Raw genomic sequence first — 15,154 nt, 5'->3', positions numbered from 1 at the left:
TTCAGATGCATGCTCAAGAAGGTCGACAAATCTGAGTATATATATATATATATATATATATATATATATATATATGAACAAGAAAAATCGACACACCTGAGTATATGCATATCTATATTTTCAATATATAGGAATAGGGGAAATTGGCACATCTGAATATATATATATATATATATATATATATATATATATTCAGTATGTTGGATAAATAAAATCGGCAAATCTGAACTTCATGAATATTTTTAGATGCATGCATACTAAAATCGGCAGGTCTGAAATACATAAAAATATTTAGATGCATGGGCATGAAACTCGATAAACCTGCAATATATATATATATATATATATATATATATATATATATATATATATATATATATATATATATATATATATTCAAATTGTATGCACATGAGAACTCGACAAACCTGAAATTCATATATGTATGCATACAAATATTTTCAGATTTGCATGAACGGGGAAATCGACATCCATGAAAATTAACTATATATATATATATATATATATATATATATATATATATATATATATATATATAATCGACAATATATATACACATATAGCTTTAAAATCAGATTTCCCCTTTTTCCCCAAAATCTAAGCTTGAATCAGTTATACAATCCCCTTTCCGATGCGAATTAAGAGAGAAACCTGTACCTTGATTCGAATATCGAAAAAAAACCCAAAGAAATCATAGATGGATGCTCTTTTATTTTTTTAATTTCTTCTTTTCTTTTCCCTTTTTCTTTGTTTTTTTTCTCTTTCTTTTCTCTCTCTCCACACGATTTTCACTCTCTCTCTCTCTAGAACTCAGTTCTAGAGAGAGGCGCTTAAGACTTCCTTTTATATATTGTTAATGGGATTTTTAGAAAGGGGGGTGACGTCCCCTTCTAGATACACTCACATATGGGTAGAGTTCTACCTTATTTCTTCTAGACTTTTACTATTTATTATTATTTTATTTATTTAATATTCTTTAAAGAATATTCCAAGGGGGACGCCCCTTCTAAAAGATCCTCATGGGGTAGAGTTCTACCTCAGGTAGAACTCAATCTCATCCTATTTAAAAGTATTTTTAAAACTTTAAATTCATTCCAGTTTTAAAATTGCTATAGATGGATTTCGGATTCGATTTGGATCCAAGATCCAAATCCATATGGATCTCAACCTGGACAGATCCTAGTCAATATTAGCTTGGATCAAATGGAGCAGATCCAGTCCGATCCAATCTAGAAAAAGCTCAAAATAGAGGCCGATCATTTTTGAAAAATGTATTTTTCGGGACAACCGTAATCCGAATTCGGAAAAACATATCTTATAGGATCTACATTCCGAGGCGGATCTAACAGTGGTCATACCTGAATTTCGCTTCGAAATTTTGCCTGATTAACATAAATTTCGCTCAAATTTAAAGGTTAAGATTTAAAAATTCAAATTATAACTAACTCAAATAGCTCGCGTCAGTGGGCTCCGGGCCATGCCCAGACCCTACTGACATCACCTCCTATTTAATTATTTTCCCATGATTTTATCAATTAAATATAAATATATAAATTAAAAATTATATTTTTTGACTTTTAAAAATCATGGAAAAATACGAGATATTACAATTTCTTGTTCCATGATAGATGATACATAAATGCATACATATATAGTGAATAAAAGTTTAAAACAGGAAAACAAAAACTTTTTCTTGTGAGATATTAAAACTTTTTTCGCTTTGTTTTTGTGTATTTATTATCCACTTGTTATGATTTAAAAGTAAGTTTTGTTCTTATATTAGTCAAATACTCAAATAGTTACCTATTTTGAAATAATAGTCAAACTATTATGACCTACCTTTCAATGGTTGACCTATTCAGTAGAGGAATAATATGACAAAATGCTAGGAAAAATATGCAAAAGACAGAAGATCCTCAAAAGGGAAATCATAGTGGCCAAAAAAAGGACAGCAGCGAGAGGGGAAGAGGGTGAGATGTTGGATTGTGGTGCCATTTGATGGTTCTTCAATGATTGGCACCATTAGACTGAACCCACATGAACTCCAAAATTGAGCATGTTATGTTAGCATACCAGACAAATGCAATGAAAGCAGCCTCACAATAAGTCGTGTCCCACAACCAAGTCAGCCCTAAGCAAAGGTAATACAGCAAAAAATCTAAAAACAATGAAAGGGTTTATTATTTGACACGTTAAAGAAGATGGATACTAAAAGCTAATATTAAAACTGTTCAAAAAGACTTTGAAACTCTTCTGAAAGATGCATAAACGTTATTAATTTGGTTTCATTCAGAAATTTTTAATTCATACCTCAACATCCTGCAATATAAAATTTCTATCTATAACCTACTTGGCCAAGAGGTTACCATAATGAGAAAAGAGAAGAAAGAAACGTGGATTGAAATATCTTACATCGTCAACTCCAGGTACTTTTGGAGGGGCAAATTTCATGTGGTAGGTACGACCACTAGAAGGATGGATCAAGCGACCAGTAATTCTCTCCTCCAAAATTGAATCGTCAATGGCAAAGTTAAGCACCTTATCAATCTTCGTTCCTTGCTTTTCAAGCATCTCATCCAGCTGACCCAACATAAACAGAGGAAAGAGTGGGAAAAGGAAAAAAACAATCAAACGCACATAAAGAATGACCATCCACAGATATAAGAACTACAAAAAAGGAAAGCATAATTGATAGATAAGTAACAGCACAAAAATGAGGCCTAATAAATGCTCGATCAGAGATAAATTCACCTTCTCTGATTGAACTACTGTCCTGGGAAAACCATCGAGTATGAAACCTTTCTGACAAGAAGGTTTTTTTATTGCTTCATCAATTATTCCAACAACCAAATCATCTGAAACTAATTCTCCCTGCAAAATTAAAAGAAAATTTAAAGGAAATGGAAAAACAAATGATAGCATGTCATTGTTTTATGAACTAGTAAGAACAACTAAACTAAATAGCAAACTGTACCTTGTCCATAGCCTCTTTAGCTTTAATGCCAAGAGGAGTCTTAGCAGCAACTGCAGCTCTCAGCATATCTCCAGTTGCCAAGTGGCATAAACAATATTCATCCTTAATAATGGGTGACTGTGTACCCTTTCCTGATCCTGGTGGACCTGCCACTCATTGAAAGCAAGTAATCACGATCAGTACAGTAAGTGTTCTACTTTTGCCAGAACTTGTATTCTCTTACTAAGAGATAGCTGATTAAATTGTATAATAGTATTAGATAAAGATGACACATAGTTGTGGTTCCTAATGATTTTGATGAAATTTGACATCCTACTAAAGTATTTTTAAGCCTAGACATATCTAAGCATCAGACTCCTTTTTTATCCTGTATAGTATTAATTTCAATTGTTAGGTTAACTTTGAAGCTATGTCACATGTATACATGGCTCTCCATATGGCCATTTTTATAAAGTTTTCAATATGACTATTATATAAGGGGACACAGTACGGGGGCCAAAATGAAGAATCTGTGACATTTTTCAACATGGTAATATGGGTGGATTTAAGGTTACTGAGATGTAGGTCAATATGCAATAACAGGCAATCATTTTGTTGAAACTTCAATTGATAAATAACTGTAGAGTTTGGATCTTGGTGGTTTAAATGCCTGACTTGCCGCACCCTAATCACCCTTAGAGTTGTCAACAGGTCGGACCTAAGCTCCGGTATCGCCCAACCAGATCCATAACCCTGGGTTTGGTAACAAGAATGAAAACCCAAGTAAAAATATAACTGGGTTTGGGATTAGTGATTCAAACCCAGTCGGGTTTGGGTCCGGATATGAGCAGCTTGTAAAGAAGCTCGGATCGGATACCCGACCCAGTGTGAGGATGGCCTAGTGATCCAAATATACGCACATGTATTAAAAAGCAAAGCAAAGGAGCATCAATGAGAATCAAACCTCAACCCCATTGCACAAAAGAGCATGCAGCTACGACTACACCAACAAGTCTTCCCTGTCCACTGAGGGAAAAAAAATATAACTACTTTTAGAGCAATTTTTGACAAACCAGTTCAACCCAACCCTTTAATAAGCGAACCGGGTCCGGGTTTGGGAACTTAAAAAGTGTATTTGGTTGGATATGGTTTCATCAATCTTTGACCCAACAACTATCTGAACCCACACCCGAGCCCGACTATTATTTTTATGGGCAGGTCAGGGTCGACCCCGACCAGCTCTGATCCAACCCATTGACATCTCTAATCACCCTAGGAATTTATTGTGTATTGGTCAGGCACCTAATATTTGGTATCAGAGTAACCTCTACATCTCGAGTTCAATTCCCAGAAGGACTGACCTGGGAAAATGACCACTTGGACCAAAGAAAAAACTGTCAAAAGATGGAAAAGGGCTGGCATGGAGTCAAGGCCAAAAAGTGAGGGACCATCCAAAATTGGGCTGCCAAGATCACTTGTTGTAAATTGTGGTGGTTTAAGGGCCTAATCCAATGCACCTTGATCACCCTAGGGCTTTATGGTGCATTGACTAGGCACCCAACTTATAGAAACATAACACATTAATTGCTAATTAAAGGATTATGAGTGATGCCAAATATAAAGAACTAATGAAGCAAGACCCAAAGCCACCTTATAGTTCATGAATTGCGGGTCACTGCTTGTGGAGAATCTAGTCTTTTATACTCTCAAAAATAATTTAAGAGAACTTTTCTGGTTCTTGGACAATAGAGTTCCTAGACTGATGAATGCCAAGAAAGGAGTAATATCCCAGGTTACTAAAAATATGACAAACTAAAGCTTATCCCGACCCTATCATTGGGCATGTCCATACAAGGGTGAACAACTTTGAACCTTGCCAAGACCATAAAATTTTATCAAGCAAGCACTTATGCAGTTGCATGTGATAACCATCATGATCCCTCTTTTTCCTAATCAGAAAATCAAATATTTGCTTAGAAACATAATAAAGAATACTGTAAAAGAGCAGGTAGCATTATGAAAAATCACCTCCCACAGTACGCATATATAGCAAGAACTTTCTAGAAAAACTGTAATTGTATAACTTGCACCAATTAGATCATCCACAATAGATTTTACTTTTAGACTGGCCCCTTAACATATCTTACTTCCTTTATGTCACTTTACATGCCCCTTGAAATATAGCAGACTCAGATACTTCTATATTTACTTCTAAGCACAGATGACACCAGGCCCGCCTTAGTCCTTATTTTGAAATCCATTTCTTGCTCTAGAAGAAATCCATCTATCTAGATGAAGAGACCTGAAGGTGACTTTATTAGCGGCAATTCATTGCGGTAGAAGAAGAGATATGCAGTCGTCAACTTAGTATCAAATGTTATCATTGTAAGACTCATGCATTAAAAAAAAGGTTTTGGATCCAACCCAGATCCGGGTCCACACACCCCCAAGGACCCCAACCCTCGCCGGCTTCACGCTAAAGCGACCCAAGCCCCTCCCCTCTCTCGACTCTGCTCGAACCCCGACCCTCTCGCCTCTCCCCCCTCTCACGCCGAAGACCCGACGCCTCTCATCTCTCTCTCCCTACGAACCTCTCTCTCCTTTGCCGGAAAACAGGCCCGACACCCCCCTCGTCTCTTCCCATCTCTCCCTTCCCGAATCTCTTTCTTTGCTAACCTCGCCGGAGCACACCGCTTGCCTGGAGCCGCCTCTCCTCGGTGAGCTCTCCCTCCAACCTCCATAGCGTCCCTCGCCGGGACCACCGAGCAGGAATCACCTTCCCTGTAAGTCTCTCTCGTTCTCTCTCGTGACCTCACTCGTTCCCCTCTTCTTCCTCTGTTTTCTCAGAGGACAACAACAGTCGTTGGCTGTTGCTGTGGCCTTTAGGTGCCAACCCGGTGGGGCGGCTGAAGCCGCCACCCACCTTCCCCCTTGTTTTCTTTTCTCGTCGACAACCCAAAGCCACCTATGTCACATGGGTGCGGGTGCGGGTGCGGGTGCGGGTGCGGGTGCGGGTGCGACACGGGTGCGGCACAATTTTAAAATTTTTGGACACGGGGACTCGGCAAAAATATATATATATATATATATATATATATATATATATATATATATATATATATATATATATATATATATATAAAATTTTATTTTATTTTATTTTTAAAATGCCACAGGTGTCTGTGCACAGTCACAGACTGTGACTGTGACTGTGCACAGGCACAGCACTGTGCACTGTGCACAGGCACAGCACTGTGCACTGTGCACAGGCACAGCACTGTGCACTGTGCACTGTGCACAGGCACAGCACTGTGCACAGTCACAGACTGTGCACAGTGCACACTGCAAAGACTGTGCACAGTCTGTGACTTTTTTATATATATTTTTTTAAATAAAAATTATAAAAAATTAGTTTTTTAGGGACATTTTTGGACTCGGTCAAAGTTGACCGAGTCCAAAATGTGGACGGACTCGGCCTGGACTCGTTGACCGAGTCCGACTCGGCATTGACCGAGTCCGGGCCGAGTCCGAAGCCGCACCCGAGTCCGCACCCGTGTCGGGGCGTGTCGACTCGGGTGCGGCACCTCCTTAGCCGAGTCCGTGTGACATAGAAAGCCACCAACAACAGTGGCTCTGGCTTGCTAGTTGAGAGGGTGTCGAGCACCCTTACCTTTCTCTCTCTCGTTTCCACCGATAGGAGGACGCCACCCTCCTGCTTGTCCAATTTCTCCAGCAGGAGGGCGCCGCCCCTCCTGCCTGTTTTTGTTCTTCCAACATGAGGGTCCGTTTAGTTTTCTCTAGCAGGATGGTGCAGCCCTCCTGCCCGTCTCATTTTTTTCTAGCAGGATGGTGCAGCCCTCCAGACCGTCTCATTTTTTTCTAGCAGGAGGGCTTCACCCTCCTACCTAATCTTTTTTTTTGGCAGGACGACGCTACCCTCCTGCCTAGGCTCTCCTATCGAGCTGAGCTCAGTTCCCTCCGTTGAAGGACCGAGCCTAGGCTCGGTCCTATTTTGTTTGGGGGCCAGATCTGGCTCGACATAATGGTCGAGCCCTCTGTCCTTCCTTTCCTGCACGTTTGGTCGGAAGACAGACACTACCATGCCTGTCCCCTTGTTTTTTCCCCTTTTCATCGGTCGACCGACGCAAGCAAGATGCTCGATTTGGTTTAAAAGACCAGATCCTATAGAATAGGTCGTCAGTTAAAAATAGAACCTGATATACTTATTCGTCTCTTTGGTTCCATCAAGGGAGAGGATGAGATGGTACAAAAACTTCAATGAACATATTGTTAACAACTACGCTCCTCAAGTAGCAATTAACTCAGTGTCCCCGATCATCGGAGTTATAGGACAGGGCTACCAAAAATTATCCTAAGTAGTAGATCTCATGGGCTTCTGCAGAAGTTTGAATGCATCCCTTGCCATGTATGCCTCTGAAAAATTCTCTCTCGGTCACTAGCCGTCCCCTTAGGAGCGAACTCAGCTAGTTGTTCGGGGTATCAAAATACATACAATAACAAACCCCCAGGCAGTCTCAGTTGTTTCTACGTTTCTCCTGTGCATACCCTCAGGACAGTTAATATCGAAACAAGATTATCATGCTTATTTTACTTATTCTGAACTGCGCGTCACGAAAGGAACAACGCATATGTTAGTCTTGTTCTGAATTTTGATATCTAGGAACCATATTTTTATAAGTCTGACCCATTTTATGGTGTACAGGTGATGATTAGGTCGACACGACAGGCGATGACGTGATGATATCAAGATCCGACTTTTACTCTGACGTTTCGTTCCTGAGCACGTTTTGTAATTTTGTATAAGGGTTTCCTTTGAAAATTCCTCTTTTGTATAAACTTTAAATTATCAAAAACCTTGTTTTAAATCTATGTGGTTTCAATGCTTATATAGAGATACAAATCTATTGTGTAAAAGAAGGTTCGCCTGTAATGTGCCCAAGGTCCCTTGACTTGTTATTTCAAACACCCTTTTCCGTTGAACTGCCATTTTAAACTCTGAAAAAGGATTGATTACAAAGCTTTTAAATTTTTCCTAAAAAGTTACAAGTTCGAGATTTTGGGGCGTTACAATCACATATGAGGGTTTTGCTCCGAGTAACAAGCTATGTAGGTTCTAGTGCAACCCAATACAACTTTTTCAAGGAGTGATACCTGGTAATTCCTATAAGGAAACTAAGCATAAAAGGAAACATAAAATTTCCATGACAACCTAAAACACTCTTCTATCCTTTCCAAATCCAAGTCAAAGATTCCTCACCCCCACGGGCTGATGAGAGACCAAATCTATTGTTCATGGCCATTGCACACCCAAAAAACCACATTTTATCCAATTCTCACACTCAAAAATCTCATTCTTTCCAATTACTACCATCATTTGTGAAAATTTTTGCCAAAAGAATACAGGGGTTAAGTACACAAAGGACTTCTAAGTTAGGAAGATAGCCACCAAAGTGCACATGTTTTTTTTTTTTTTTGGAATAGGCAGCTAAGTGCACATGCTTATTGAAACACATATAAATTGACTTACAAATCAGTATGTATTTTTCTTTATTATATATGTCAGTCTTGATATGTAGACCACCTAAACATCACCATAACATCTCCACAACCATAATCACCATCATACTATCATTTATCAAGTAGATCAACAAGAAAAAAATAACTGCAATATGTACTACTTATATTTATCATCATCAAGACATGTTCCACCACCATCCTGCAAACAACATCAAGTTTCAATATGGGCATGACTAGAAATTACTATCATCATTTTCACACCAGTATAACGGAACAGATCACCACACACTGACATCATCATCATGTCCAATCTCCACCACCACAGGATAGTGATCATCATATCCCTCACAACAATCAACAGCACATCACTATCATTGCCTTCATCATACGCCATCAAGACTATCTCCTCATCAACATCACCACCCCACCAATACCTTTCCTCCATCCACCCATTACAAATATAGCTTGAATTTGTGATGATACAGCAATACTTGCCTAAAAAAGGTCCATGATGACCAATTCTTAAAACTAGTCTAACAGTACAATATGAGATGTCACCCTGACCCTACAATTATCATAAATACTTAACAGAACGAAATGGACATGTTTCACATAAAGGAGTGGCCAAAAGCAACTAAATCTTAACAAATCTTAAAAGCTGAACCGAGTCCGTTCTTAACCAAAAAGAGGGTCAAAGTTCAAAATAAAAAAACGAAAAAGAAATGATAAATGGGTCAAAACCTCCACCTCTCTTTTTTTAGGACAGTCAGTAGGGTCGTTGTCTGTAAAACAAAAGGCCAAATTTGAACTAAAACACACCAAAATAAGCTAGGAAAAAGCATACCTATCTGCGAAAGTAAAATACACGAAAATAGAATAAACGGTTCCAATTGAAATAAGCTCAACATAAACATACTCTTTAAACATAAACTTCAACTTGTAAAAGAAAGCAAGTTTAGAAGTGTTCATCTCTCCTCGACATGAGAATCACAAAAAGGCCACCCAAGATCAACAAAACTTGAAAACATTTCGATTTTACACTATATATTTTCGAAAAATAAAACCTAAAAGATATTGTGCAAAAAAACTTTTATAAAAGTTGGGTATCAATGATCTCAATAAGCAACCATTCAAGAGAGAGAGAGAGAGATCTATTTTAAGCCAAAAGCAGAACAAAACACCACAATGACAAGCCGCAACCTCTCTAAACCACAGATTTACGCAAGAAACCGTATGCCCCTCCGCATCCTTCTTCCCTAGCTCAAATTTCAGCGACATTTTGGTCATTCTCTAAATTCAGACCCTCCATAGGTCCTCTACGCATCAAAAATTACAGAATCCCCATAAAAGTAAAAACACCAACAATCACCAAACGTATCAAAACAAGGTAAAAATCCGTCTTCAGGCCACCAAATCGCATTCAAACAAGCATCACTCTAGTAATACTCGAAAAAAGGGATATTTGGAAAGAAAAGGGGGATAAGGCGAGAAAATACCGATTAAAATGAGTCGCTTGTCGGGTTTGTTCGCGCATTTCATCCGACGGAGGAGCTCCGTCATCAGATCTATCGAATGGACGTCCGAGAGATCCGTCGAACTCGCCATCCTCTCTCTCCTTCTCTCCACACACACACACACAGTAGGGAAGAGAGAGAAAAGGTGGAGCTTTGGTTTGGGTGAAAGATGGCTCAGAATTCAGAAATAGGACTCTTTTTATTTCCCTTTTTGCCCCTATAACCTTTTCTTTCTTTCAGTAACCGACAGATGCCCCTCAAAAGCCATGTCCTCTTTGACTTGCAATTTGGTCATCCCTACACCAAACAACGGTTGAAAACGGGTCGGATCGTGATATATCCAAATCCAAATATGAATTCGAATATAGGGCAGAAAGTTCGAATCTGGATGGGGATCCAAACTATATCCAGTGTATAGAGTTGGATCCTTTGAATTTTATATGAGAATGCTGGATCCGATATATATAAAAAGAAAAGGTTGAAACTTGTATAGTTGTATATGGATCAGACCTTAACCAGCTCCGAATGTAAGCCCGACAGAATGTATCCATCCCAAGTTTGAAAAATGCTTGAAAAAGTTTGAAACATGATCTTGCCCCCATGAAAATCTTACAATATGTTACATAATTTCTTTTTCTTGAAAAAAAACCCGAGAAAAATATTGCAAATTTAAAATTATCAACATTGCAAAAACTATGTCACAGGGCACGCCGTTTTGGCTGTGCATCCTTGGTGACAAGAGCGCGCGGACGCACCGACTTGATCACCGACACGTACTGCATTATTTTAATATTTAAAAACCATTTTATTAGATTTTAATTGTATTTCAACAAAAAACTAATTTTATGATGAAATATTCATCAAACAGTTTTTTATTTATTAAAAAATAAAAAATCCCCTGTCCTCGTATACGATTTTTTAAGATCGAATCAGATTTCTGCATCCTCACGAATCAATGTGACAAAGTGCAAAAATAGCATAACACGCGGTAAAACAAGATATTTTAAAGTATCTTGAAGGTAGGGCTCCAACAAGAGAGTTGCCTATAAGTTATAGTTATTATAAAGCTCGTTTATTTATTAAAAACCTAACATAGTTAACGAAAGAAGAATAACAAAGACTTGGAAAGATGACCCATTGAGAGAAGGGTGACTTTTTTTTTTGTGGAAACATCATAACAAATATTGGCTCAATGAACAGGTAGGGGTCTACCTAACCACAACTTAACTATATAAAAAAAGATATTTTAAAATAGGAAAATTATAAAAACAACAAGTTTAAGTTTTTTTTTTTGTATTATATCGACTCGCAATATTGACAAAATACAGGCGATATATGTGACTTAGGTTAGAATAGTATATAAGTTTTTGGGTTGAAGGTCCAACCTAACCTACCAGTTTGTAACCCTGCACCAATCTAGGGTTTCTATAAAATTACATAACCTATTTGCCGTCATATATTTATGCAGGTGGCAGAAGGTTAGGGATTAGGATCTCAAACAAATGTTGTTAATCACTTTGCAAATTGGTCGATTTTAGGTTGCTTGAGTTCAGGAAGACAATCTTGGTGAGCTCAGGTCAATCTTAAGGATGAATCTTTGGTCAAACCCAAGACGTTCGCAAATAGGCTTGGCTCCCAATGGAACTTGAGCCCCTTAGGATTTAAGGTGGTTCTAACAGGTCCAGTTTAAACAAGTACAAACTTGGCTTGGCTCAAACCAGTGTGAGAAGTCTTGGTTCTTGAGATTTTCTTGACAAGAAAATCTCACAACTTTTTTAAAAAAATTTAAATTATTCTTTAAAACATTAAGAAGAATTTGTAGAATTTACAATCGAAGAGTATTTCTTCAAAATTTGAAAAAAAAAAATTAAAAATAAATGAAAATTTAAAAATAAAACATCACATTTGTGCTAAAATCGATGACAAAAACCAAAGCTAATACCAAAAGGCAATAAATTGCATTTTCAAGATTTTGTGCAATTGTTGAGAGCTCCTTGGAACATTAAACTAATCTTTAAGAAACTAAACTTCAAAGTTTGAATTTACACGAATGCTTTTTCTTTCTTTTCTTTTTTTTGCCCCATGAGTCCATAGCTTCAGAGGCAACATCTTTTTTTTATATAAAAAAAAGTTGGTTGATAACCATTGTTGGATTCAAACCCATGACCTCTGGGATATGATAGTGTGACCTAACTATTCAGCTATTTCATTCAGCCCTGGAGAAGCCAAGTTTTTTGGTATAATGAAAATCCAACTTTTTCAATAATATTGAAATTGTGCTTCAGTTAAAGTCAACACGGTTAGGTCTTTGGTCCTGGAGGTGGTTTCTCTCTTTAAGGATAATAGCCAAAGTGCTAAAGATAATGTTAAAGATAACAATGATAGAGATAAAGATCATAGTGATAAGGCCAAAGATACCGGTCAAACCGAGACTCTCGTGGCCCTGAGAACTCTTCAAGATTAATCATCATTAAGTTAGGAGTGTTTTGTATATCGTGTTTTGTTATGTATATTATGTACAATCAAGAAGGTTATAAATAGATGCTTTAATGTCTCAGCCAATATCTGCGAGACAATATTTTCTTTAAGCACTTTTGTTATTTGGTTTACGTGGTGTCTGGCATTTTTTCATGGTATCAGAGCCTTCCTCTCCAACAAGCAGTCTAATGGCGTCCATTGCATCTGCATCTAACCTGAATGGTTCGACGACAACTATTGTATCTGCCACTCAATGGAACGTTGTGGCAAATCTTGTCTCTATCAAGTTGAATCATGAAAACCACCTTTTCTAGCGCTGCAGATGGTGAGTCAAGATTTATTGAGTTTTGTTGATGGGTCATCCTTTAAACTCATCGAGTTTATATCTGATAAAGAAGGCAGCTAGGTAGTCAACCCTAACTATCACGTAAAACAGACCAACTTGCCTTGAGTTGGATCAAGGCTACAATCTCTGAAGCAATCCGCAGGCAAATAATAAGAACTAAGTCTACGTACCTATGAAGCTTGGATAATGTTGGAAAAAACCTATGGTTCACAATCACCTTTGTGCATCATGATGTTGAAGAAAGAATTAACCTTCATCAAGACGGAATCGATGGACATGCGAACCTATCTTTAGAAGATCGAATTTTTATCTTAGTCATTAGTGACCTCAAGGCATCCCGTCAATGATCCGGATCTTATTTAGATAACGTTGAATGACCTCTCCATCGAATATGAAAGTTTCGTCACGTCAGTTACAATGGGCTCCACCATTCACGAGTTTGCCGATTTATATGATTTACTAATAAATCAAGAAAAGAGAGTGCTCATGTTGCACTCTAAATCAACTGGAATCCAAGAATCCAGCCAAACTGCATTCTCTATCTCTCGAGATAGAGGCTCTCGAGATAGAGGCCGCTGTTGCGGCTCTTACAAAGTTCGGTGGAATCAAGGTAGGGGGAATGGACATGGCTCTCATTTGAACAACAACCAAGGCTACTCCAATACACAAGCACCTGTAACCTGTCAATATTGTGACAGATGTAGGTACATTGCTAAGGATTGTTGGGACATTCCAAAAGCCTCTTTAGCGATGTCTATGCAATAAGGAGGAGATGATTATTGGTATCCTGACACAGGTGCCATATTTAACTATGCATGAGCAAAACCTTACCAATAAATCTTCATATCTTGAGAGTAACTCTATTATGATAGGCAATGGTAAGACTCTCCCTATTTCTAGTACATGAGATATGGTTATCTCATTTAAAGGAACTCAGTTTTCATTAAAAAATGTCCTGCATATGTTTTAGCTATCACAAAGAACTTATTATCTGTTGGTTAATTTTACTCAGAAAAATGATTATATTTTTGAGTTCTCACCGGTTAAGAATAATAGCAATAGTGCTAAAGATACTGTTAAAGATAACAATGATAGAGATAATGATCATAGTGATAAGGCCAAAGATACTGGTCAAACCGAGACTCTTGTGACCCTGAGGACTCTTCAAGATTAATCATCGTTACCTTAGGAGTGTTTTGTATATTGTGTTTTGTTATGTATATCATGCACAATCAAGAAGGTTATAAATAGACGCTTTAACGTCTCAGCCAATATCTACAAGACAATATTTTCTTGAATCACTTTTATTATCTGGTTTATGTGGCGACTAGCATTTTTTCATTGTCTATGTAAATATAAAAAATGCACATATATATATATATATATAGAGAGAGAGAGAGAGAGAGAGAGTATAGGTGCTTAATGATAAGCGTTTAATGAGTTTTTCTGGGTTTTTTTTCATTTTATTTTTAAATTATGACCGTATAAATGTGATCTATGTACTTGATTTTATAGAGATCAGCTCTTGAAGTGTTCCATTTTGACACATGGGTGGGTTTTTATAAGGTTCAAAAGCTCAACGGTCCAAAATCTTTGTAAATTTTCGATGCTTTAAATATCGTTTTTTTCATGGAAAACACATTATGGAGTCAGAACTGAGGAAAAAATACCAAAAGAGCAGAAAAAACCATTATGTGATAGGCACTTTTTATTAAATAAAAGTTTCAACTTTCAATTACAATTTTCATAGTATTTATGACTCGTATCGTTGCTTTGTATTCACTTTTCATGGGTATTCCTTCACCAACCACTCCTCACCTCTTGCTTCTTACACCTACTTGCTTACTTGCCTAACTATAAATGACCCGATTGTTTTACAAGAAAGAAAGTACTTTTATATCAAAACAACCATCTTTTCAACCACCACGGGTCGCCCTCATGACCAGTGGGGTGGTTGTAAGGGTGTTGAGATGAAAACACCATACCAAACTTCATTGAAGCACGAGTGTGTCAGTAGCTTTCAGAGGTGGGTCACATAAGGTAAGGTGATCGTGAGGTCACACCTGAAGTTTTCCTGGCTTGGGTGAGGGTTCCTCGCTTGAAAAGAAAAAACCGTCTTTTCAACCAGGCATTAAACAAACAATCCTGAGAAAAAATGTGTGTTCATGATTTACTTAGATGCCAGTGCAATTGGGCCCCATGAGAAACCATTTCATATGGAATGACTTTCATATGTGAAGGCCAGGAAATTTTGTGTGAAAAAAACGCACAAGGTGTTTTTTCAAGCCGTGTGCCCCTTTCACA

At 37.7% G+C, this 15,154-nt stretch overlaps 1 protein-coding gene across 2 annotated transcripts in view; it reads right to left on the bottom strand.

Moving 5' to 3' along the window:
• Window positions 1-10,174, bottom strand: part of LOC149840869 (adenylate kinase 4-like) — a 32,914-nt gene extending 22,740 nt beyond the window's left edge. Inside the window, exons 1-4 of one of the 2 annotated variants that reach the window (XM_090003410.1) lie at window positions 10,009-10,174; window positions 2,996-3,141; window positions 2,773-2,892; window positions 2,434-2,601 (exon numbers count right to left, since the gene is read on the bottom strand). In XM_090003410.1, coding sequence (XP_089859536.1) covers window positions 2,434-2,601; window positions 2,773-2,892; window positions 2,996-3,141; window positions 10,009-10,117 — 543 coding nt within the window. In that variant the 5' untranslated portion in view covers window positions 10,118-10,174. The remainder of the gene's footprint in view (window positions 1-2,433; window positions 2,602-2,772; window positions 2,893-2,995; window positions 3,142-10,008) is intronic. The other variant, XM_090003409.1, reaches the window with a different exon arrangement.
• Window positions 10,175-15,154: the final 4,980 nt, after the last annotated feature.

The sequence above is a fragment of the Nuphar pumila genome, chromosome 4 (assembly GCF_984573655.1).
Source record: "Nuphar pumila chromosome 4, dmNupPumi1.hap1.1, whole genome shotgun sequence".
Lineage (NCBI taxonomy): Eukaryota > Viridiplantae > Streptophyta > Magnoliopsida > Nymphaeales > Nymphaeaceae > Nuphar > Nuphar pumila.
The sequence above is the reverse complement of the archived record's forward strand: the minus strand, read 5'-3'. Positions and strand labels throughout refer to the sequence as shown.